Source organism: Pristiophorus japonicus, chromosome 9, assembly GCF_044704955.1.
Source record: "Pristiophorus japonicus isolate sPriJap1 chromosome 9, sPriJap1.hap1, whole genome shotgun sequence".
Lineage (NCBI taxonomy): Eukaryota > Metazoa > Chordata > Chondrichthyes > Pristiophoridae > Pristiophorus > Pristiophorus japonicus.
Window position 1 is genome coordinate 150,154,861 of NC_091985.1, and position 24,562 is coordinate 150,179,422.

At 47.5% G+C, this 24,562-nt stretch overlaps 1 protein-coding gene across 1 annotated transcript in view; it reads right to left on the bottom strand.

The window, feature by feature from the left end:
* Nucleotides 1-24,562, bottom strand: part of LOC139272718 (metabotropic glutamate receptor 1-like) — a 633,444-nt gene that overhangs the window by 78,107 nt on the left and 530,775 nt on the right. Inside the window, exon 3 of the mRNA XM_070888814.1 lies at nt 15,112-15,347. Within this exon, the coding sequence (XP_070744915.1) occupies nt 15,112-15,347 (236 nt within the window). The remainder of the gene's footprint in view (nt 1-15,111; nt 15,348-24,562) is intronic.

Consider the following 24,562-nt stretch of genomic DNA (forward strand, 5'->3'; position numbering starts at 1 on the left):
GGAAGGGTGCCAACGCCCTGGCCCATCATTTTTTTTGATTGCCGACTCTCGGGTTGGCTGTACGATTGCAGCCCTAACATGGCCCAGGCCGCCATTGTGCAGCCCAGCACTCTGTCTTGGGTGCCGGGCTGTTGGCCCGGTCGCACGCTGCCCTGGTGGCAAGTGGAGACCATCAGAGGCCGTGCAGAGTGTGCAACCGAAGGGGAGGAACGTTGAAGCGGAGCATCTGCATAGCGCTTCCCTCAGCGTCCCAGTAGCGTCCCGGTAACCACCCCCAAAGGAAGTGGTGCTCATGAGATTGCGCTCTGCTTCTTTGAGGGGAGGTAAGCCCAATTCAGTGCCGGGGCAGGACTTCCTGCCCCCAATCGGCACGCAGGACGGTTTTACTCCCTCGTTTCATGACCCTGTCAGCCTTGTCACTTCCATTTAGCACGGTGGTAGTGCCGCACAACACGATGGAGGGTGTCCTCAGTGTGAAGACGGGACTTCGTCTCCACAAGGACTGTGTGGTGGTCACTCCGACCAATGGCATGGACAGATGAATCTGTGACAGGTAGATTGGTGAGGATGAAGTCGAGTAGTTTTTTCCCTTTCGTTGGTTCTGCCATAGACCCAGTCTGGCAGTTTTATACTTCAGGACTCTGTCAGCTCGGTCAGTAGTGGTGCTGCCGTGCCATTCTTGGTGATGGACACTAAAGTCCCCCATCCAGAGTACATTCTGTGCCCTTGCTACCCTCAGTGTTTCTTCCAAGTGGTGTTCAACATGGAGGAGTATGATTCATCAGTTGAGGGAGGGCTGTAGGTGGTAATCAGCATGTGGTTTCCTTGTCCATGTTTAATCTGATGCCATGAGACTTCATGGGGTCCAGAGTCAATGTTGAATACTCCCAGGGCCACTCCCTCCAGACTGTACCACTTTGCCGCCACCTCTGGTGGGTCTGTCCTGCTGGTGGGACAGAACATACCCAGGGATGGTGATGGAGGAGTCTGGGACATTGACTGAAATGTATGATGCTGTGAGTATGACTATGTCAAATAAAAGATAAAAACTCAAGAGGTTGGGGTTAATATATTAATATGGATAGAGGATTGGCTAACTAACAGAAAACAGAGAGTCGGGGTAAATGGGTAATTTTCCGGTTGGCCAACTGACTAGTGGGGTATTGCAGGGATCGGTGCTGGGTCATCAACTATTTACTATCTATATTAATGTCTTGGATGAAGGGACCGAGTGTAATGTAACCAAGTTTGCTGATGATACAAAGATGGATGGGAAAGAAAATTGTGAGGGGGACACACAAAATGAACAGTGGCAAATGGAATTTAATTCAGAGAAGTGTGAGATAATGCATGGGAGGACTAATAAGGAAAGGGTATGAGTGAGTGGGCAAAAATTTGGCAGATGGAGTATAATGTGGGAAAATGTAGGGTTCCGCAGGGCTCAATACTGGGCCCTTTCCTTTTTGTGGTATACATCAATGATCGAGATTTGAATATAGGAAGTATGATTAAAAAGTTTGCAGATGGCACTAAAATTGGCTGTGTAGTTAATAATGAAGAGGAAAATCATGGGCTGCAGGAGGATATCAATCTACTAGTCAGGTGGGCAGAACAGTGGCAAATGGAATTTAATTTGAAGAAATGTGAGGTAATGCACTTGGGAGGGCTAATAAGGAAAGGATATAATTAAATGGTAGGCCACTTAGAAGTGTAGATGAACAAAGGGACCTTGGAATGCTTGTCTACAGATCGCTGAAAGTTGCAGATCAAGTGGATAAGGTGATTAAGAAAGCATATGGAATGCTTGCCTTTATTGGCCGAGGTACAGAATACAAGAGCAGGGAGGTTATGCTTATATTGTATAATACACTGGCTAGGCTACAGCTGGAATACTGCGTGCAGTTCTGGTCGCCGTATTATAGGAAGGATGTGATTGCACTGGAGAGGATGCAGAGGAGATTTACGAGGATGCTGCCTGGAATGGAGAATCTTAGCTATGAGGATAGATTTGGATAGACTGGAACAGAGGAGGCTGAGATGAGATCTCATTGAGATGTATCAAATTTTGAGGGGCCTGGATATAATGGATAGGAAAGGCCTATTTCCCTTGGTGGAGGGTCAATGACGAGGAGGCATAGGTTTAAGATGGTTGGTGGAAGGTTTAGAGGGGATTTGAGGGGAAGCTTCTTCATGCAGAGGGATGTGGGGGTCTGTAACTTACTGCCTGGAAGGGTGGTGGATGCAGAAACCCTCGCCACATTTAAAAGGTGCTTGAATGAGCACTTGAAGTGCCGTAACCTACAGGGTTACGGACCTAGAGCTGGTAAGTGGGATTAGACTGGATAACCTCTTGTTGGCTGGCGCAGACACGATGGTAAGTACATCGTGGAATCTAATACTGCCAGAGTGATCTTCTGGACTAGTTTCGATCACCTGGATGGGTCGGAAAGGAATTTTCACAGATTTTTTTCCCCAATTGGCCTGGGTTTTTATCTGTTATTTTTTGCCTCTCCCAGGAGATCGCATGACTCTGGTTGGGGTGGAGTATAAAATGTTGCGATACATGGGGTATCGCAGTTGTGTGGGGTGGACTGGTTGGGCCAGATGCTCTTTGCCTGTCTGCCATTGTTCATTGTTCATAGGTTTATCTGTAACCTTTAGGGCTGCTGACCGAGGGCCATGTGGCTCTTTGTCGGCCGGCGCGGACACGATGGGCCAAAATGGCTTCCTTTTGCGCTGTACATTCTTCTATGTTTCTTCTATGTTAGTGAGGAGGACTTTGCAGGATCAAATGGTCTGGTTTGCCTTTGTCGTGTCTGTTGCCTAGGTCGCTACGGGGTGATCCATTTGATTTTATTCTTTGTATACTTCTTTGTAGCAGTTTGATGCAACGGATTGGCTTACTCGGACATTTCAGAGGGCAGTTAATAGTCAACCAGATTGCTGTGGGTCTGGAGTCATACATAGGCCAGAGCAGGTAAGGTAAGACCATAACACCATAACAGCCAAGCCAGTTCCATTGGAAATGAGAGGATATTAATGAAAATGCATTGAGGAGGTTTCTCTCTGTGAGTGCGAGAACAGTTACATAAGTAGGCATGGACAGTCTTCATATCCAGGGCCTATTGGATCAGCCATTTAATGGCTAAATTGGATATTTCAGTATTCAAATAGATCTCTATTTTTGTATCCAATCCAATAGGAGCAGTATGGATGATTATTATACGTAATTAATTATGAAATTGCTGGCAGTTGGAACGGTACAAGGAATCTGCCAACAGCATGATCTTCGCCAGCATGTGAACACTTCAAACCATGCACAAAGCTCCCTTTGTCTGCCACCCCAAAATATTTGAACTAAATGCAACAAATTGGCATAATAGTGACAATGGAACTGATAATCTCCCAACCCCCTTCCCCCACACGCTTTACTCCATCGAAAATATACACATACAGCCGCTCACACTCACACATCCCTCCACCTCATATACACAACGGCCCTCCACCAAACACATACTCACAGATACTTCCCCCCACCTCACATACAAAATGGCCCTCCACCAAACACACACACTCTCACACACTCTCACCTCCCTCACACACTCCCCCCTCATACACTCACACACACTGCCCTCTCTCTTACACACACATACACACTCCCCTTCCCCTCACACACTCTCACACCCCCCCTCTCACACTCACTCTCACACACACTCTCCCCCTCACTCACACAATCACTCACTCACACACTCCCCCCTCACTCACACACACTCCCTCCTCTCACTCACACTCACACACTCACTGTCACACACACTGCTCCCTCACTCACACACTCACTCTCACACACACTCCCCTCACACACACACACTCTCACACACTCCCCCCTCTCACTCACACTCACACACTCACTCTCACACACAATCCCCCCTCACTCACACACTCACTCTCACACTCTTCCCTGTTACTCACACTCACACACTCACTCTCACATACACTCCCCCCTCACTCATACTCACTCTCAGACACTCCCCCCCCCACTCACATTCACACACAGACTCTCACACACACTCACCCCTCACACTCACACAGCAACCCCCCCCGCGACCAACATTTTTCATTTTGGATTGTTTTAAAAAAATTTTTATTGAGGTAGTGCCTTGCTGCAATAGATGTTAAAAGTGTTTTAATTGTGTAGAGAGTGCAGAGACTGCTGCTGGACACTTGCAAAGCCTTGGATGGTAAAGGAAGTCCTCTGTGTGGACAGAAAATGCTGCAAATACTCAGCAGGTCAGGCAGCATCCGTGGAGAGAGAAACAGAGTTCACATCTCAAGCCGAGATGCTGCCTGACCTGTTACATCTTTCTAGCATTTATGCTATCATTTCAGATTTACAGCATCTTCTCACAGAGGGAAGAGGAAGACTCAGAAGGGGAAAAAGAAGAAGGAAGGATGCAACCCAGACAGTCCCTTTCTGTACAGTATATCCAGGATGGAATCATCCATCATCATAGGCGGTCACTCGTATTGAGGATGACTTGCTTCCACGCCAAAAAGGACCTGATATCCCAGATCCCGAACTACATGTTGAAGGGTGGAAGATGCCTGTGTGGTGGCCGTTGCACACCAGCCACCACACGGGCTTGACAGAGCTAGGTCTTGGTCCAGTGGCAAGGATTAACCAGGATGACTGGAGACCAGCTCTGCTGCACGGATTTAGTACGCACACATATCGTAGTGTGGGCTGGACCATGCTGCCCCTGGGCCCTCGCCCCTTCTGGGCCCCAAATGCATGCCTTTCCTGGGCCCTGATCACGTTGCTCCACGATCACTCGCCTCTCCTGCGCTCCAACCTCGCCGCTCCTGCTGTACCTGCCCACGCTCCGATCAGTGACCTGGACCTTGGTGAAGTTCAGTCCAGTCGCCCTCTTCACAACCGTTGCTCTCCAGCACGCGCTGTACTTTGTAGGCTGTTCCTATTTACACCTCCTCTAGACCCATCTTTTTTTTCTTTACTTGTCCCATTAACATCTCCTTTCATCTTGTACAATCATCTCTTATGTCATTTAATCATTCCTGCCTTCCACTGCAGCACAGACCTTCACTTTTGCTCTTCCCTCCCCTTCACCCTTTCCCTGTACTTGCTTAAATCAAGCTGATTCTCCTTGGCGACTTTAATGCTAGAGTTGGAAAGGACACAGACCTCTGGAGAGGGATGATTGGCAGGAAAGGGGTAGGAAAAACTGTCATGTATGTAACCTTCATGTAACTGTAACCTTCATAACAACACTGCATACTGTATACACCTAAGAAGTGCACACCTTGACCACAGGGGGTGAACTTGTGGGAGACACTCCTCACCTGGTCATCCAGGTATATAAAGGGAGGTCCCACACAGGGTCATCACTTCTTGGTCCTGAGAATAAAGGTTCAGGTCACAGAGTGACCTTGTCTGCAGAATGTGCCTCGTGTGAATTTATAGTAGTGTGTAAGGACATTACATTTGGCGACGAGAAACGGGAATCAACGACTCACGAGAATGGCCACCGGCAGCACAGAGGAACGGTACTGTGTTGGTGAGGGCTGGGATGATTTCGTTGAGCTTTGTCACAAAGGACTGGCTGGGAGATGCAGCGGCTGACAAGCGAAGGGCACATCTACTGACCAGCTGTGGACCTAAGACGTACGCGCTGATGAAAGACCTGCTCGCACCCGAGAAGCCGGCGGACAAAACTTTTGAAGAGCTCAGCAAATTGATCGGTAAGCACCTTAAACCGGAGAGCAGTATACACCGATTCTATACACACCGACGTTGGGAAGGACAGAGCATACCGGACTTCATTGCGGACCTTTGGCGCTTGGCCAGCCCCTGTAAGTTCACAGACGCCTGCAGGGGGGAGATGTTAAGGGATTTCTTTATTGAGGGCATTGGTCATGCCAGGATTTTCAGAAAGCTAATTGAGACCAAGGACTTGACCTTGGAAGCGGCGGCGTTGATGGCGGGGGGAGGAGGAAACCAAGATAATATACGCGCGCAACTCTGCTTCCAACGTGGCGATGGATCAGAGAGTTAACATGGTAAACGCGATTCAGAACCCCGCAGGCAGGCAAGGGCAATTTGACACCACCCAGGCAGCAACAGACTCTAGAGTGGGTCCTCAACAGATACAATGGCAGGTTGAACGGACATTTACGCCATCACGGCGGACAATGCATCCCGGGATGGGGCCATTGACATCCATTAACAGAGTGCTCAAGAGTAATCAAAGAGACAATCAGAGAGGAATGCCTGGTAACAGCCCTTTTGTTCACAATGATCTCAGCTCATGCTGGAGGTGCAGGGGCAGACATCCTGCAAAAACCTGTAGGTTTCAATAATTTATCTGTAGAAATTGTAACTTCAGTGGACATTTAGCCAGAATGTGCAGGAAGCCCGCAGCGAGGCTAATTTATGAGGCAGCTGAACCAGAAGAGGGGTCTGCAAGGCAGGTTGATGCTTGGGACAAAGCAATGGATGCTGAAGTTCAGCGGGTTCACGTGGCAAACATCCACAGTTCATATACCAAAACGCCACCTATGATGATGAAAGTTCTATTAAATGGCATCCCGGTACACATGGAGCTGGACACAGGGGCCAGCCAGTCACTTATGAGTGTCCAACAATTTGAGCAACTATGGCCACTCAGAGCCAGCAGACCCAAACTAGAACGCATTGACATGCAATTACGGACATACACCAAAGAGATCATCCCAGTGCTAGGCAGTGCAATGTTGGTGGTCACATATAATGGATCAGAGAAGCGGCTGCCACTCTGGATTGTCCCGGGAAATGGTCCCGCGCTTTTGGGGAGGAGCTGGCTAGCCGAGATGAACTGGAAATGAGGGGATGTGCACGCCATTTCATCTGTGGAGCGAAGTTCATGCTCACAGGTCCTACAGAAATTTGAGTCACTATTTCAACCTGGTGTCGGGACTTTCAAAGGTACCAAAGTAGTGATACGCATCACCCCGGACGCCAGACCAGTGCACCACAAAGCCAGAGCTGTGCCGTATGTGATGCGGGAGAAAATTGAGAGTGAGTTGGACAGGTTGCTAAGAGAGGCATAATTTCGCCCATTGAATTCAGCAACTGGGCAAGCCCCACCATCCCTGTCCTAAAAATGGATGGCTCGGTCAGGATCTGTGGCGACTACAAGGCCACTATCAACCGAGTGTGACTACAAGACCAATACCCGCTTCCGAGAGTGGAGGATCTTTTTGCCACGCTGGCAGGCGGCAAGCTGTTCACCAAATTGGACATCACATCAGCCTACATGACCCAGGACCTGGCCGAAGAATCCAAGCTACTGACCACCATCACCACGCACAAGGGACTGTTTGTCTACAACAGGTGCCCGTTTGGCATTCGATCAGCGGCCGTTATCTTTCAAAGGAACATGGGAAGCCTGCTCAACTCCATCCCTGGAACAATCGTATTTCAGGACGACATCCTTATCACGGGTCGAGACACCGAGGAACATCTCCATAACCTGGAGGAGGTGCTACGCCGACTGGACCGGGTAGGCCTGCGACTAAAGAAGTCCAAGTGTGTGTTTTTGGCCCCAGAGGTCGAGTTTTTGGGCAGGAGGGTTGCCGCAGACGGGATCCGGCACACCGAATCCAAAACGGAGGTAATTCATCGTGCGCCCAGGCCCTGCAACACATCGGAGTTGCGTTCATTTCTGGGACTCTTGAACTATTTTGGGAACTTTCTGCCGAACTTAAGCACATTGTTGGAGCCGCTACACGTGCTCCTGCGTAAGGGTTGCGATTGGTTTTGGGAGGACTGTCAGGAACGGGCTTTCAATCGGGCGCAGAACCTGCTTTGTTCTAATAAGCTGTTGACTCTGTAAAATCCCTGTAAGAAATTGGTTTTGACATGTGATGCATCATCCTGTGGGGTTGAGTGCGTGTTGTAACAGAATAATGATGAGGGCCAACTCTAACCTGTGCCTTATGCCTCCAGGTCGCTCTCCCAAGCAGAACGGGGATATTGGATGGTTGAAAAGGAAGCACTCGCATGTGTCTACGGGGTGAAAAAGATGCACCAGTACCTTTTTGGCAGAAGGTTCGAGTTAGAAACGGACCACAAGCCGTGAACATCCCTGTCGTCAGACAGCAAAGCTGTCAATGCCAATGCATCAGTTCGCATACAGCGATGGGCTCTCACGCTGGCTGCATTTGACTACACCATACGGCACCGGCCAGGCACCGAAAATTGCGCTGACGCGCTCAGTAGGCTTCCATTGGCCACCACTGAGGGGGCAGCGGAGCAAAGCGCTGAGATGGTCATGGCTGTTGAAGCCTTTGACAGCGCGGGCTCCCCCATCACACCCCGCCAGATCAAAATCTGGACCAACAGAGATCCCCCCCTATCCTTGATTAAGAAATGTGTTGTGACTGGGGATTGGGCGCCCGCACACGGAGCATGCCCCGAGGAGGTCAGACCATTTCACAGACGGATGGATGAGCTCTCCATCCAAGCCAACTGCCTACTATGGGGCAGCCGGGTAGTCATGCCCCAGAAGGGAAGGGAAGCATTCATCAGGGAACTCCACAGCGAGCACCCAGCCATCGTGCTAATGAAAGCCATTGCCCGGTCACATGTATGGTGGCCGGGAATTGACTCAGACCTGGAACACTGTGTTCGCAGGTGCACGACATGTGCCCAGCTCGGCAATGTCCCCAGGGAGGTCCCACTCAGCCCACCAGGCCATGGTCACGTATTCACGTAGACTACGCGGGGCCGTTCATGGGAAAAATGTTCCTCATTGTTGTTGATGCGTACTCGAAATGGATTGAGTGCATCATATTGAATTCGTGCATGACATCCACCACTGTGGAGAGTCTGCGTGCGGTCTTTGCGACCCACGGCTTGCCGGACATCCTGGTTAGCGACAACGGCCCATGTTTCACTAGCTATGAATTCCGGGAGTTCATGTCGGGTAATGGCATCAAACATGTCAGGACGGCACCGTTCAAGCCGGCTTCCAATGGCCAGGCGGAACGTGCGGTCCAAATCATAAAACAAGGCATGCTCCGGATTCAAGGACCCTCTCTTCAATGCCGCCTATTGCGCCTCCCGCTGGCCAATAGTCCCGACCGCATTCGCTCATGGGAATCCCGCCCGTGGAACTACTCGTGAAACGTACACTTAAAACTCGGCTGTCCCTCATTCACCCTGTCCTGTCAGACATTGTTGAGGGCAAGCGCCAGTCCCAAAATGAGTGCCATGACCGTAACTCAAAGGGGAGATGTATAGAAATCGATGACCCTGTATTTGTTTTTAATCACGCTTTGGGGCCCAAGTGGCTTCAGGGTACTGTAATTGGCAAAGAGGGGAATAGGGTCATAGTGGTCAGACTTAACAATGGACAGGTATGCCGCAAGCATCTGGACCAAGTAAAAAAAAGGTTCAGCATGGACACTGAGGAACCTGAGGAAGATGAGATGCTGCCCACACCACCGCCAGTGAACGAGCAACAAGAACATTCAGCAGCATGCACAGTCCCTGCGGCCAGCCCAGACAAGCCGGAATCACCACAGGTGACAGAGACACATGCCAAGGCTCAACAACCAGAGCCCCAACTGCGGCGCTCCACGAGAGAGCGTCGACCGCCCGAAAGACTTAATCTTTGACCCCATAAGACGTTGCGGGGGGGGGGGGGGAGGTGATGTCATGTATGTAACCTTCATGTAACTGTAACCTTCATAACAACACTGCATACTGTATACACCTAAGAAATGCACACCTTGACCAAGGGGGTGAACTTGTGGGAGACACTCCTCACCTGGTCATCCAGGTATATAAAGGGAGGTCCCACGCAGGGTCATCATCACTTCTTGGTCCTGTGAATAAAGGTTCAGGTCACAGAGTGACCTTGTCTGCAGAATGTGCCTCGTGTGAATTTACAGTAGTGTGTAAGGACACTACAAAAACCAATTCCAATGGTATCTTCCTGACAAAATGTTCAGAACATGGTCTTGTCATAACCAACATACTGTTTCATTAGAAAGACAAGTACAAGACCCCCTGGCAATACCCTTGCTCCAGGCACTGGCATCTGCTCAACTACGTCATTGTCCACCTGCTGTACCAGTGACCACATCCCTAATTTTCCTTTCAACATATTTCTGTTACTGACCATCACAACATCTTCTTGGCCACTATGCTGAAATAAAAACCACCACAAAGCAAACTTTCCAATCCAACTTTATACATCTATCCATCCAATATCATCATCTTCTTCTCCTTCTCCTTCTCCTTCTCCTTCTCATTCTCCTCTCCTCCTTCGCTCTTCTCCTTCTCTCTCCTCTCAGTTTTCTTGGCCAACCAATGGCTGGGTAGGCTGCATTTCCTGGGTGTCTGAAATGAGGATGGCACAGGTAGGGTTGTGGTGAGGGGAAGGCAGGAAAGCAAGAGATGCATGTGAGAAGGAACATAATGTATGAGGATACCAGCATGGCTCAGCCATGCCCCTGTCAAGAATGGCTTGCACCGACTCCACCAATAGGGTGAGGTGAGGCTACGAATGGGAGATGTGCCTCGTGATTGGTGCAGATTGTTGGTAGGTGAGTGATTGGTGGCGGGGGTGGGGGTGGGAGACATGAATTGAACAGTGTGTGAGTTGGTAGGAGACGGCTTTTGAAGATGCATTCACTGACCTTCACCAGTGGTCTGAGGTCATGAAGCTTCTTTGGGCACTGGAGCCAGGTGGTGGGGTGACACTGCTGACAGTGATGGCCTCGGTGATCTGGTTCCACATCCTTCTTTCTGGAGGGCCACCTGGCCTCCGTAGTTAGAGGACCTCTCTTGCAGTGTTGACCCCCTGCGCTGTGAGAGACATGGGTGCCCCTTTCCTGGCTTGCTGAACCACTTGTATTAGTGCCGAAGCACTTTTCCCATTTTTTAAGGTTTGGAAGGGAATTCAGCTTTAAGTACTGAAGATTCCCATTTGGGACTTCTTTTTACTGTTCATTTTTTTAATGCAGTAAGGGCTGAAAACTGCGTTTTTTCACGTAATTATAATTTTTAATAGTTTAGAAGGCATTGCCCTTTTAATTACCCATAATCACTCCCAGAGGCTGTTAGAAGATGGAATGCTGCTACAGGATGGGAACTTCGACTTCCATGCCTGCACTAATGCCATTATCATCATCGGCAGTCCCTCGAAATCGAGGAAGACTTGCTTCCACTCTAAAAGTGAGTTCTCAGGTGACTATACAGTCCAATATGGGAATTACAGTCTCTGTCACAGGTGGGACAGACAATGGTTGAAGGAAAGGGTGGGTGGGGAGCCTGGTTTGCCGCACGCTCCTTCCGCTGCCTGCGCTTGTTTTCCGCATGCTCTCAGCGATGAGACTCGAGGTGCTCAGCGCCCTCCCAGATGCTTTTCCTCCACATAGGGCAGTCTTGGACCAGGGATTCCCAGGTGTCAGTGGGGATGTTGCACTTCATCAGGGAGGCTTTGGGAGTGTCCTTGAAATGTTTCGTCTGCCCACCTGGGACTCGCTTGCCGTGTAGGAGTTCCGAGTACAGAGTTTGCTTTGGGAGTCTCGTGTCGGGCACGAGGACGACGTGGCCTGCCCAACGGAGCTGGGTCGAGTGTGGTCAGTGCTTCGATGCTGAGGATGTTGGCCTGAGTGAGAATACTGACGTTGGTGCATCTATCCACTAATGCCACCAGGAGAGCATTACATGGTACGTTAGCGCTGGGCTAAAAATCTTTAGCTTTCAGCACGAATTTTTCCCTGGTAGCACCTCGTTCATTTTCAGCGGCCCTTAGCCCAAGTTGCCGGTGACACCAACTCTCGTGGTGGCCACAAATGTTTCCCTTTTCTCTTACACACACTTCCCTTAACCAACACACACACTTCCCTTAACCCAACACACATTTACCTTAACCCAACACACATTTACCTTAACCCAACACACACACTTCCCTTAAACCAACACACACACTTCCCTTAACCAACACACACACTTCCCTTAACCAACACACACTTCCCTTAACCCAACACACATTTACCTTAACCCAACACACACACTTCCCTTAAACCAACACACACACTTCCCTTAACCTCAAACATACTCACACACACACACTTTCCTCCACCGATCACACAAACTCTCTTCACTTCACTTCACCTCAAACACACAATGTCACACATACCCTTCCCTCCATCTCACACACTCTCTCCTATACACGCTTGCCTCCACATAACACTAACATTCTCACACACACACTTCCCTCTACCCCACACCCTTACTCTCGCACAAAATTCCCTCCACCTCACACACACATTCTCATGCACAAACATCTCTCCACCTAACAAACGCACACCCTCACATACACATGTACCTCACACACACTCTCACACACATTTCACTCCATCTCGCACATACACACACTCACTCTCGCACACACTTCCGTCCACCTCACACACACTCAAACAGAGTTAACGTTTCAGGTCAATGACCATACATTAAACTCTGACAATTTAGGGAGATGACAAGTAGTACTAGAGTTTCTCTGCGAAATAGGTTGAAGAGATGGAAAAGAAAAACTGTGGCACTACAGGGCCATCACTGGCAAGAGGGTGTACATACAGCGTGACAAGTTTACATGCAACAACTTAAATTTATATAACATTTTTAACAAATTTAAACGTCCCAAGGTACTGATGAAAAGTCATCAAATGTCAACATTGTTACTCTCTCCACAGAAACTGCCTGACCCGCTGAGTATTTCCAGCATGTTTTGTTTTTACTTCATATTTATATAACACCTTTAACATAGTAAAACGTCCTGAGGCATTTCGCAGGAATCTTATCAGACACCGAGCCACATAGGAGATATTAGGAATGGCTAGGGTTTAAGGAACGTCTTAAAGGAGGAGAGATTGGTGGAGAGGTTTAGGGAGGGGCTTCCAGAGCTTAGGGCCGAGACAGCTGAAGGCATGGCTAGGGGATACAACAGACACACAATGGTGGGTTGTAGGGGATACAACAGACACACAATGGTGGGTTGTAGGGGATACAACAGACACACAATGGTGGGCTGTAGGGGATACAACAGACACACAATGGTGGGTTGTAGGGGATACAACAGACACACAATGGTGGGTTGTAGGGGATACAACAGACACACAATGGTGGGGTGTAGGGGATAAAACAGACACACAATGGTGGGCTGTAGGGGATACAACAGATACACAATGGTGGGTTGTAGGGGATACAACAGACACACAATGGTGGGTTGTAGGGGATACAACAGACACACAATGGTGGGGTGAAGGGGATAAAACAGACACACAATGGTGGGGTGAAGGGGATAAAACAGACACACAATGGTGGGCTGTAGGGGATACAACAGACACACAATTGTGGGGTGTAGGGGATAAAACAGACACACAATGGTGGGCTGTAGGGGATACAACAGACACACAATGGTGGGCTGTAGGGAATACAACAGACACAAAATGGTGGGGTGTAGGGGATACAACAGATACACAATGGTGGGCTGTAGGGGATACAACAGACACACAATGGTGGGCTGTAGGGGATACAACAGACACACAATGGTGGGCTGTAGGGAATACAACAGACACAAAATGGTGGGGTGTAGGAGATACAACAGACACACAATGGTGGGCTGTAGGGGATACAACAGACACACAGTCCATAATGTTTGGCTGCTTTGACCTCTTGCAGTTGGAGAAGTTTGAACAGACCTTGAACAGTGCAGCAGGTGCTGGGTTTAGGAAGCGGTACAAGCGAAGAATCACCCAAATCAACATCGCTGTGCTAAATTAACGAGATAACACGAAGCCACATTTATGGGATGAAGGCCATGCCACAGTTCAGGGTTATCACCTCTCAGGGCGGGGTTGGGGGGAGGAGTTTCCGCTGGTAATATCAGCGCAATGCGGGCGGAATCGGCCAAAAACAGCGCAAATGATTGGGGAATTTTATATTTAAGTGAGTTAGGCCCAAAACCACTTGTGTTCGTGTTTTCTGTGATCTTTCACACTGGTTTAAGATTCAGTTCATCCAGATCAGGCCCCGCCCACAAAATCGGCCTCTCCCCCAGGTCAGAATTGCAAGAATCCGCCGACTTCACTGGTTCGGGAAGGCTCTTCAAATTGCACTCTTTTTCATTGATGCACAGGCACCAATGGGCATGTTGTACAAGTTTGTTCATATCAAAAAATATATTTAATTTACTAAGATACGACTAGTCCACACAAATAAAACTAGTAAATGGTTCAGTATAGGCATTTGAAGTCTTTTTTTAGCGAATTTAAATCAGGTTACTCAAAGGTGGAGGAAAGGACACTACTAAAAAAGCTTATATGTGATGATAAACCCATTTTCAGCTGTATCAAAAAAAACACACCAGGTTACCACTCTTAAATACATCAGGGAAAACTTTTAAAATGGAAATTCTATTACGCTGCCTGATTGCGCTGATTCGTGGAAGATTATACGATTGTCATTATGCAAATACATTTTAGCGTAAACTTGAACTGTCACTTAACCAGCCCAATCTCAAGCGCATTTTGGAAGCAATTTCCCGACTGCACCCAAAGTGGAAATTCTACCCCCTCATATTTAATTTTTTGGGCTCTTTTATTTTTGGAGGACAGTTGCAATCGAAGTAGGGAAACAAAGACAAAGTACAGAAGAAACAGTCCGAAATACAATGTAATCTGCTCTGAATTCAAAGTCGCTTCATTTGAACAATCTGATCCTTCGATATATATATTTTTTCTTTGCAAGCTCAAAGGGGTCCCGCGAGCCCCCTCCGGAAATGAAGATTACAAGACTGTGCGTTCCCAGCTGGCCATTACATTAGGTTAACGGGTGGATAATGGCTGGCTGGGAGCATGGAATTTCACGATACGCGCTCCTGTGCACGCAGACGGGGAACGACGAGATTTTGATCCCAAAATTCCCACTCTGCCCTGTTGTTTAATTTGCGTTACTGTGGTTTTTTTTTAGCGACTCTGAATTCTGAGCAGTGGAGTATATACCACGCGGTGTTGAGAGGCAGGAGCGAATGTTTTGTTTACCTGTGCAGAGTCTTTTGAAGGTTCGGTTCTCCTGAGGGTGGCCCTCCAATCGGCACTGGAAGCGGTGCTGCCAGAACTCGGGGAACCACGGATTGCGGGTGTTGGTGTCCAGTTTCAGCTTCAGGTAGTACTCGTCGAACCAGGTGACCTCAGCAGACTGCAGCTTGATCGTGATCCCTCCCACTGCCTCTTGCTCGTAGGCTTCAATCACTTCCTCGCGGTCCGCCCATCCGTCACTGCAATGGGAGAAAGCAATGACTGTAACCACAACTTGTGAGAACAAAACTAGGGGCCATAAGTATAAGATAGTCACCTATAAATCCAACAGGGAATTCGGAAGGAAATTCTTTACCCGGAGAGTGGTGAGAATGTGGAACCTGTTACCACAGGGTGTGGTTGAGGTGAATTAAACAGATTTAAGGTGATTGGCAAATGAACCAGCGTCGACATGAGGAAACATTTTTTGAACGTAATGATTAGTTAGGATTGGGAATGCATTGCCTGATAGGGCGGTGGATACAGATTCAATAGTAGCCTTCAAAAGGGATAAATACTTGAAGGAGATTATTGTATTGTTCTTTGAAAGAGCCGGCGCAGAGTCAATGGGCCGAATGGCCTCCTTCTGTGTTGTACTCTTCTATGATTCTATGAATAGCGTTGATGCATTTAAGAGAATGTTAAATAAGTACATGAGGGAGAAAGGACTAGACGGATCTGATGATAGGGGTAGTTGAAGAGGGGTGGGAGGAGGCTTGTGTGGAGCATAAACATCAGCATAGACCAGTTGCCTCGAATGGCCAGTTTCCATGCTGTAAATTCTATGTAATTTAATTTACCTCTAGCTGGCCTTGCTACATTTGGGTGTCAAAGACATTCTTTGAATTTTTAGAAGAGAGTGGCGCAAACGACAATATATATATTTCCTTTAAGGTGGTAAAACGTCCCAAGGCGTTTCACAGGAGTATAATCAGACAAAAAGGAAACATTAGGATGTGTGACGAGGTAGGTTTAAGGAGCATCTGAAAGCATGACAGAGAGGCGGAGAGCTTTAGGGACGGAATTCCAGACTTTGGGCCTAGACGGCTGAAGGCACGGCCGCCAATGGTGGGGCGAAGGAAGTAAAGGATATGAAGGAACCAGCCCACAATTTATTTGCTGAGTTCAATTGCTACCATTTGCCATGAGGGCCTGGATAGCTCAGTCGGTAGAGCACCAGAGTGTTAAGATATGACAGTCCAAGTGTTAAGTTCCTGTTCAGGTGTTAAGCTTTAAAACGGTGTTTTTGAAACCTGGAACTCTCTCCCAAAAGGTTGTGGATGCTGGGACAATTAAAGTGTGCAAGACTGAGATCATTAGATTTTGTTTAGATAAGGTTATCAAGGGATATAGAGCTAAGGCAGGTAAATGGAGTTGATGTACATGATGACATTGAATGGTAGAGCAGGTCCGAGGGGCTGAATGGCCACCTGCTATATAAAAACAAACATAGGTCCCCTGCAGTCAGAATCAGGGGAAGTCATAACGGGGAACAAAGAAATGGCGGACCAATTGAACAAGTACTTTGGTTCGGTATTCACTAAGGAGGACACTAACAACCTTCCGGATATAAAAGGGGTCAGAGGGTCTAGTAAGGAGGAGGAACTGAGGGAAATCCTTATTAGTCAGGAAATTGTGTTGGGGAAATTGATGGGATTGAAGGCCGATAAATCCCCAGGGCCTGATGGACTAAATCCCAGAGTACTTAAGGAGGTGGCCTTGGAAATAGTGGATGCGTTGACAGTCATTTTCCAACATTCCATTGACTCTGGATCAGTTCCTATGGAGTGGAGGGTAGCCAATGTAACCCCACTTTTTAAAAAAGGAGGGAGAGAGAAAACAGGGAATTATAGACCGGTCAGCCTGACATCGGTAGTGGGTAAGATGATGGAATCAATTATTAAGGATGTCATAGCAGCGCATTTGGAAAAAGGTGACATGATAGGTCCAAGTCAGCATGGATTTGTGAAAGGGAAATCATGCTTGACAAATCTTCTGGAATTTTTTGAGGATGTTTCCAGTAGAGTGGACAAGGGAGAACCAGTTGATGTGGTATATTTGGACTTTCAGAAGGCTTTCGACAAGGTCCCACACAAGAGATTAATGTGCAAAGTTAAAGCACATGGGATTGGGGGTAGTGTGCTGACATGGATTGAGAACTGGTTGTCAGACAGGAAGCAAAGAGTAGGAGTAAATGGGGACTTTTCAGAATGGCAGGCAGTGACTAGTGGGGTACCGCAAGATTCTGTGCTGCAGCCCCAGCTGTTTACACTGTACATTAATGATTTAGATGAGGGGATTAAATGTAATATCTCCAAATTTGCGGATGACACTAAGTTGGGTGGCAGTGTGAGCTGCGAGGAGGATGCTATGAGGCTGCAGAGCGACTTGGATAGGTTAGGTGAGTGGGCAAATGCATGGCAGATGAAGTATAATGTGGATAAATGTGAGGTTATCCACTTTGGTGGTAAAAACAGAGAGACAGACTATTATCTGAATGGTGACAGATTAGGAAAAGGGGAGGTGCAACGAGACCTGGGTGTCATGGTACATCAGTCATTGAAGGTTGGCATGCAGGTACAGCAGGCGGTTAAGAAAGCAAATGGCATGTTGGCCTTCATAGCGCGGGGATTTGAGTACAGGGGCAGGGAGGTGTTGCTACAGTTGTACAGGGCCTTGGTGAGGCCACACCTGGAGTATTGTGTACAGTTTTGGTCTCCTAACTTGAGGAAGGACATTCTTGCTATTGAGGGAGTGCAGTGAAGGTTCACCAGACTGATTCCCGGGAAGGCGGGACTGACCTATCAAGAAAGACTGGATCAATTGGGCTTGTATTCACTGGAGTTCAGAAGAATGAGAGGGGACCTCATAGAAACGTTTAAAATTCTGATGGGTTTAGACAGGTTGGATGCAGGAAGAATGTTCCCAATGTTGGGGAAGTCCAGAACCAGGGGTCATAGTCTAAGGATTAAGGGTAAGCCATTTAGGACCGAGATGAGGAGAAACTTCTTCACCCAGAGAGTGGTGAACCTGTGGAATTCTCTACCACAGAAAGTTGTTGAGGCCAATTCACTAAATATATTCAAAAAGGAGTTAGATATAGTCCTTACTACTAGGGGGATCAAGGGGTATGGCGAGAAATCAGGAATGGGGTACTGAAGTTGCATGTTCAGCCATGAACTTATTGAATGGCGGTGCAGGCTAGAAGGGCCGAATGGCCTACTCCTGCACCTATTTTCTATGTTTCTATGTTTCTATGTTATTTCTACATTCCTATGGTGGGATTTAAGCTCACCAGCTCTGGGCTGCGTGTCTAGTACCAGAACCATTCTACAAACTCTGTGGCCTAGAAATTGGATATGGCCCGAAAACAGGCGTTGTCACCGGTCAGCGCTAATTACCTGCACCTGTCCAAAGTGATTCACCCAGAAATGCTAGGTGCAGAGCGGTTAGCCCTTGTCTCCGAGCAGCCAACCTCGGGATTGAGTGGTGGCTGGAAGATTGCTGGAACATCAGACTGACGCAGGATGCTAGCATCATGACTGCTGCCAGGATACCGGGCATTCACTAGCATGATGCCCTGGGCGTGGTTGCACGACTGCACATTAAGTGAGTGGTAGCCTTTGCGGTTACAGAACATCTCAGGACTGGTATGCAGTACCTGCAAAGCCACATGTGTGCGGTCGATGGCCCCTGCACCATGGGAAAGCTTGATATCCTGGCAAAGCCACATGCGTGCTCCTCTTGTTTCTCTTTGTTCAGAGAGAAAACAATGAAACATAGAAACATAGAAACATAGAAAATAGGTGCAGGAGTAGGCCATTCGTCCCTTCGAGCCTGCACCACCATTCAGCATGATCATGGCTGATCATTCACCTCAGTACCCCTTTCCTGCTTTCTCTCCACACCCCTTGATCCCTTTAGCCATAAGGGCCATATCTAATTCCCTCTTGAATATATCCAATGAACTGGCATCAACAACTCTCTGCAGCAGGGAATTCCACAGGTTAACAACTCTCTAAGTGAAGAAGTTTCTCCTCATCTCAGTCCTAAATGGCTTACCCCTTATCCTTAGACTGTGTCCCCTGGTTCTGGACTTCCCCAACATCGGGAACATTCTTCTTGCATCTAACCTGTCCAGTCCCGTCAGAATTTTATATGTTTCTATGAGATCCCCTCTCATTCTTCTAAACTCCAGTGAATACAGGCCCAGTCGATCCAGTCTCTCCTCATATGTCAGTCCTGCCATCCCGGGAATCAGTCTGGTGAAGCAATCCGCAGACCGACTGTGGATCCGAGCAAAAGACGGTGACGTCGTCAATGTACAGGGAGGTCTTGACCTGAGCTCCTCCGCTGCCTGGGATTGTATATCCATGGCCGAGTGTTGCAGACTGGCGCAATCCAAGGTCCAGGAGTATGTGCTGAGGGACGCACTAAAGATTAGTGCAGTCGCCGCAAAGACACGATGGGGAAGAGCCACAGTTTAAGGCCCTTCTGCCACGGTAAACCCAGGGGATGGAATCAGACCCCCCTCGGGCTGTACTTGTTAATCTGCTTGTATACATAGAGCACCATGTACTGAAAAACACCTGTGTTGTGCCATGTATAATGAAAGTCTCTGCACTGTTTAGTAACTTGTAAAGAAATTAAAATGTACCCCCATCCGGTCCGTGTACTGCATTCATCTGCATAGTGCTACATGTAACGTGATTCGTGATCGGTATTGAAATGTATCCTGGAATCTAATGTAAACCTGTTCCCATCTGCTCCATGTAATACCCTCATTTGCACAGTACTACATGTAACGTGATTTACGGATTGTACTAAACTGTACCTTGAAATGAAATGCACGCTCGTGCATTGTATGGAACTGCTGTCAGCATCCAAACGAATTGTATGGAATTGCTGACCGCAAGGTACTGAGCTATTTTCCAATGTATTGTGAAAATTTTAGATGAATAAAGTATATTTTTGGGGAAAAAAAGCTCCTGTCTGATGTGGAGGTAAGAGAAGTGCTCTTGCAGGACTGTAGGTGGGTAAGGTCTCCTGCTGAGAGTCACCCTGGCCCTCCTCCTCCCTCTGCGCGCATCTTCTGCTCTTCGCTGCCTTCGCTCCCATTCCCGAAGATACTCAAAGTGCGAGGGGGACTGCAAGTAGAGCCCCCATGACTATGATCAAGTGCTGTGAGCAGAAGCTTTTAAATGAGAAGCAAGGCTTCTGCATTTGCAACAACACGCCCTGTCACCTCAGCAACTTTAAACAAGTTTAGAAAGCGCTATGAGTTGCAGAAACTTAGACAGAGCCAGTAGAAAAAACATGTCAGCTGCAAGTTGTTGAAGATGATCCCTTTAAATAGCGCTACCGGGGGCTCCTTCCGGCTGCTGAATGCTTGGTCAGCTGGTCGTGATTAGGAGAGGACGGCAAGTGAAGCAACGTCTTCCAAAATGGCAGATCGCGCATCAAATGAGCGTTGCACACTCATTGACGTAATGATCTACCTAATCTAAATATCTGCAGCGAGCGCAGCAACAGCAGCGCTGCCAACCTGCCCATAATGGCGGCCGCTGCAGGATCCGTGGGAAGCGGGCAGAAGCTAGTCAGCCACCATTTTCTCATCACTACGGGCCTTAATGGCCACTGTGTCAAACAGCTTAGTACCAGTCACTGTACTGTGAGGCTGTTGTAAAGAGGCTGCTCTGTTTCTTTTTAAATGGCTCTCTTTTACATGTGCATGTTTTGCAAGAAATGTTAGTGGACTCGCTTTTGATCCTTTTGTGCCGATCGCTCGATTTGCACTTACCCACGCGGTCCCTTTAAAGTGCCCCCAGCACACAGAGCCAACTGGATCAAAGGCAATGAAGGATGGGCAATAAACGTTGGCCTTGCCAGCAACACCCACATGCCAGGAACAAATTTGAAAAAATTTTTTTTTGCATGTCTGTCAGTCTCCATGGGGACGACTTTGGCCTCTGGGCAACCTATGCTCCTGTGTAGAGCAGGACCAGTTTTTGACTGCTGATCAGAGTACATCTGGTTGGCAGTGGTGGTGGTGTGGGCGGGGGCGGGTGCTGTTATTTTTGGGCGTTGGTTAAAACTGACACCCTGTTCTTTGTGACGGGAGTGAAGAGCCTTGCGGGATGGTTGACTGCAGGGTAAAGTAGAAGCAGCTCTCGCACACGTTGTTGTTTAACTGTGTGACTGAGTAGTGACACCTGTTGTTGTTAACACCTTCGAGTAAACAAGAATATTTTGCATAAAAACCAAACCTATTTATATCACAACCAGCTTTAACGCCAAGAGAATTTACACCCAATGCACTATAATCAATACTGAATCTGATACAATGCCTAATCCACTTAACGCGTTAGATTGTCTCACGCAGAACCATTCGCGTTTATATTCACATCCCCCAAAGCATCCACAATAATTTACAGTTAAATCAACCGACGAAACATAAACAGATCTACTTCACACTTTCAACCTATTTTACTTAAACTCAATCTGTTGTGTTTTACACAATGACTGTGACCTCCATTGTGGTTTGATAGCGCAAGAGTCTTTAAGCTTTTTCCATCAGATTATTTCCGACCAGGCTTCACTCCAACTCCAGTCATTCTTTTCCACTCAAATTTCCTAACAATGCCATTCTTCAAATGTAGAAGTATATGCATGTGAAAATGGTTCAATACTTGGAGGGTCAGACATGGCTCAGTGGGTTGTTGGTTCAAGTCCCACCCCAGAGACTTGAGCACATAATCTCGGCTGACACTCCAGTGCAGTACTGAGGGAGCATTGTACTGTCTTTCAGATAAGATGCAAAACTGAGGCCCCATCTTCCCTCCCAGGTGGACATAAAATATTCCATGCCACTCTTTTGTAGAAGAGTCAGGAAGGTCTCCTGACCAATATTTATCCCTCAAACCAGATGGTGTGTTGCCTCCCTGTCGCCAGGGTAAAAAGCATCACTGAGGGGGTGCAGAATATTTTGAGGGGGGAGGGGAACCAATGAAATGGAAGGAAAAGGGTTGAGGTGCTGCAGTCAGAGTTTCGGGAGCTCAGGAGGAAATTAAATAGCATGTCGTCAAACGTAGTAATCTCAGCATTACTCCCAGTGCCACACTCTGGAGTATACGAATAGTAGGATAAGGTAGATCACGGTGTGACTGGAGACATGGTGCAGGAGGGAGGACTTCAGATTCCTGGGGCATCGGGGCCAGCTCTGGGCAGGAGGGACCTGTTTGAGGTGGACGTGTTGCATCTCAGTAGAGCTGCGACCAATGTCCTTGTGGGTAGTGCTGTGGCGGAGGATGGGTACCAGGAGAAACATTAGAGAGAGGAGAAACAAGGTGCACAGAGGACTGGGAGAGACAAACAATATTAGAACAAAGAGAGGTTCAGAAATAGGAGGGACCAGAGAGGGGGTAACTGCGAGGGAGTCTAAGATGGGTTTGGAGGACATATGCACATAGCTTGGCTGCAGGCACCACATGGGACTATGATATAATGGCAATAATAGAGACTTGGTTTAAAGAAGGGTAGGATTGGGAACTTAATATTCCTGGCTACAAGGTATTCAGGTAAGATTGGGAACGGGAAAAAAAGAAGGGGTAGCAGTATTTATCAAATAAACTATTATAGCACTCGAGAGTAGTTGAGGGGTCAAAGACAGCATCTATTTGATGAAAATTATTACAAGTTATTATGCTAAGGGAGCATACAATAGGCCACCAAATAGTGGGAAGGAGATAGAGGAAGAAATTTGTGGGAAAATTACAGAAAGATTCAAGAACTACAGAGTAGTGATATTGGGGGACTACAATGATCCTAATATAGACTGGGATAGTAACAGTTTAAAGGGCAGAGAGAGGGAGGAATTCCTGAACTGTGTACAAGAGATTTTCCTTGACCTGTGTGTTTCCAGGCCAATGAGAAAGGAAGTAGTGCTGGATCTAGTTCTGGGGAATGAAGTGGGGCATGTTTCAGTGGAAGAGCATTTGGGGAATAGTGTTTCATAATATCATCAGGTTTAGAATAGCTATGGAAAAGGACAAGGAACAATCAAGTGCGAAAATACTTAACTGGAGGAGGGCTAACTTCAGTGAGTTGTAAAAAGATCTGGCCCAGGTGGACTGGGATCAAAAACTGGGAGGCAAAACAGTAATTAAACAATGGGAGGACTTCAAAGAGGAGATGATTCGGGTACAGAGTAGACACATTCCCATGAGAGGGAAAGCATGGGCATCTTAAAAAAAAAGACTTGCATTTATATAGTGTCTTTCAAGACCACTAGATGTCTCACAGCACTTTACAGCCAATGAAGTCATTTTGGAGTGTAGTCACTGTTGTAATGTGGGAAACCCGGCAGCCAATTTGCATACAGCAAGCTCCCACAAACAGCAATATGACAATGTATATTGGCCAGGACACTGAGGATAACTCCCCTGCTCTTCTTCGAAATAGTACCATGGGATCTTTTACATTCACCTGAGAGAGCAGACGGTGCCTCGATTTAACGTCACATCCCAAAGATGGCACCTCTGACAGTGCAGCACTCCCTCAGCACTGCATAGGAGTGTTAACCTAGATTTTGTGCTCAAGTCCCTGGAGTGGGACTTGAACCCACATGGGGTTCATATCGAAATCAGTGTGGGCTTTCCAAGTTCCCTGTACTCCTGTAGACTTTGTAGCACTTTTGCGCCCTACTTTAATACAATATATTCAATATAAATACAAGTTGTTGAAGCTGTTGTTAAAAACATATATGGCTGGATCCTCAAGTATAAAATGGGTCAGGACGGTGAGAAAACGTTCATGTAACCAGAATCAGATAGAATATAAATGACCTGAACAGCAGGAGCTGAGTAAATAGCTCCCTGCAGCATCACTTCGACGTGACAACAGATTAAGCGAGAGTTAAGTGGAACAGCAACACATTCCTCACTGTCCAAGGTTAATTTATGTGAGCATCGCTGCTCTCACCAGCTGGTTCTGCAGATTCACCAGAATGATACTGGTTTTAAACAATGTCACCCCAATTTTAAATTTGGATGTGCGTTCCCTTTAACGGCTGCGCAGCCCATTCAAAGTTTTGTGCATGTGTGAAATTTCACATTGTAAAAGCCGGTCCCGGGCTGTACAAGACTAGCAGACAGCTGCGCAGCCACACAGCTTAAAGGAAACATTGCTGTGCTAAAAGGTTTAAATTATGAGAACAGGTTGCATAAAGTTAGCTTGAATTCCCTTGAGTTTAGAAGATTGAGGGGGCGATCTAATCCAGGTGTTTAAAATGTTGAAAGGATTCGATCGGGAGGACAGAGAGAAACTATTTCCTCTGGTGAGGGAGTCCAGAACAAGGGGGCACCATCTTAAATCATCATCATAGGTAGTCCCTCGAAATCGAGGAAGACTTGCTTCC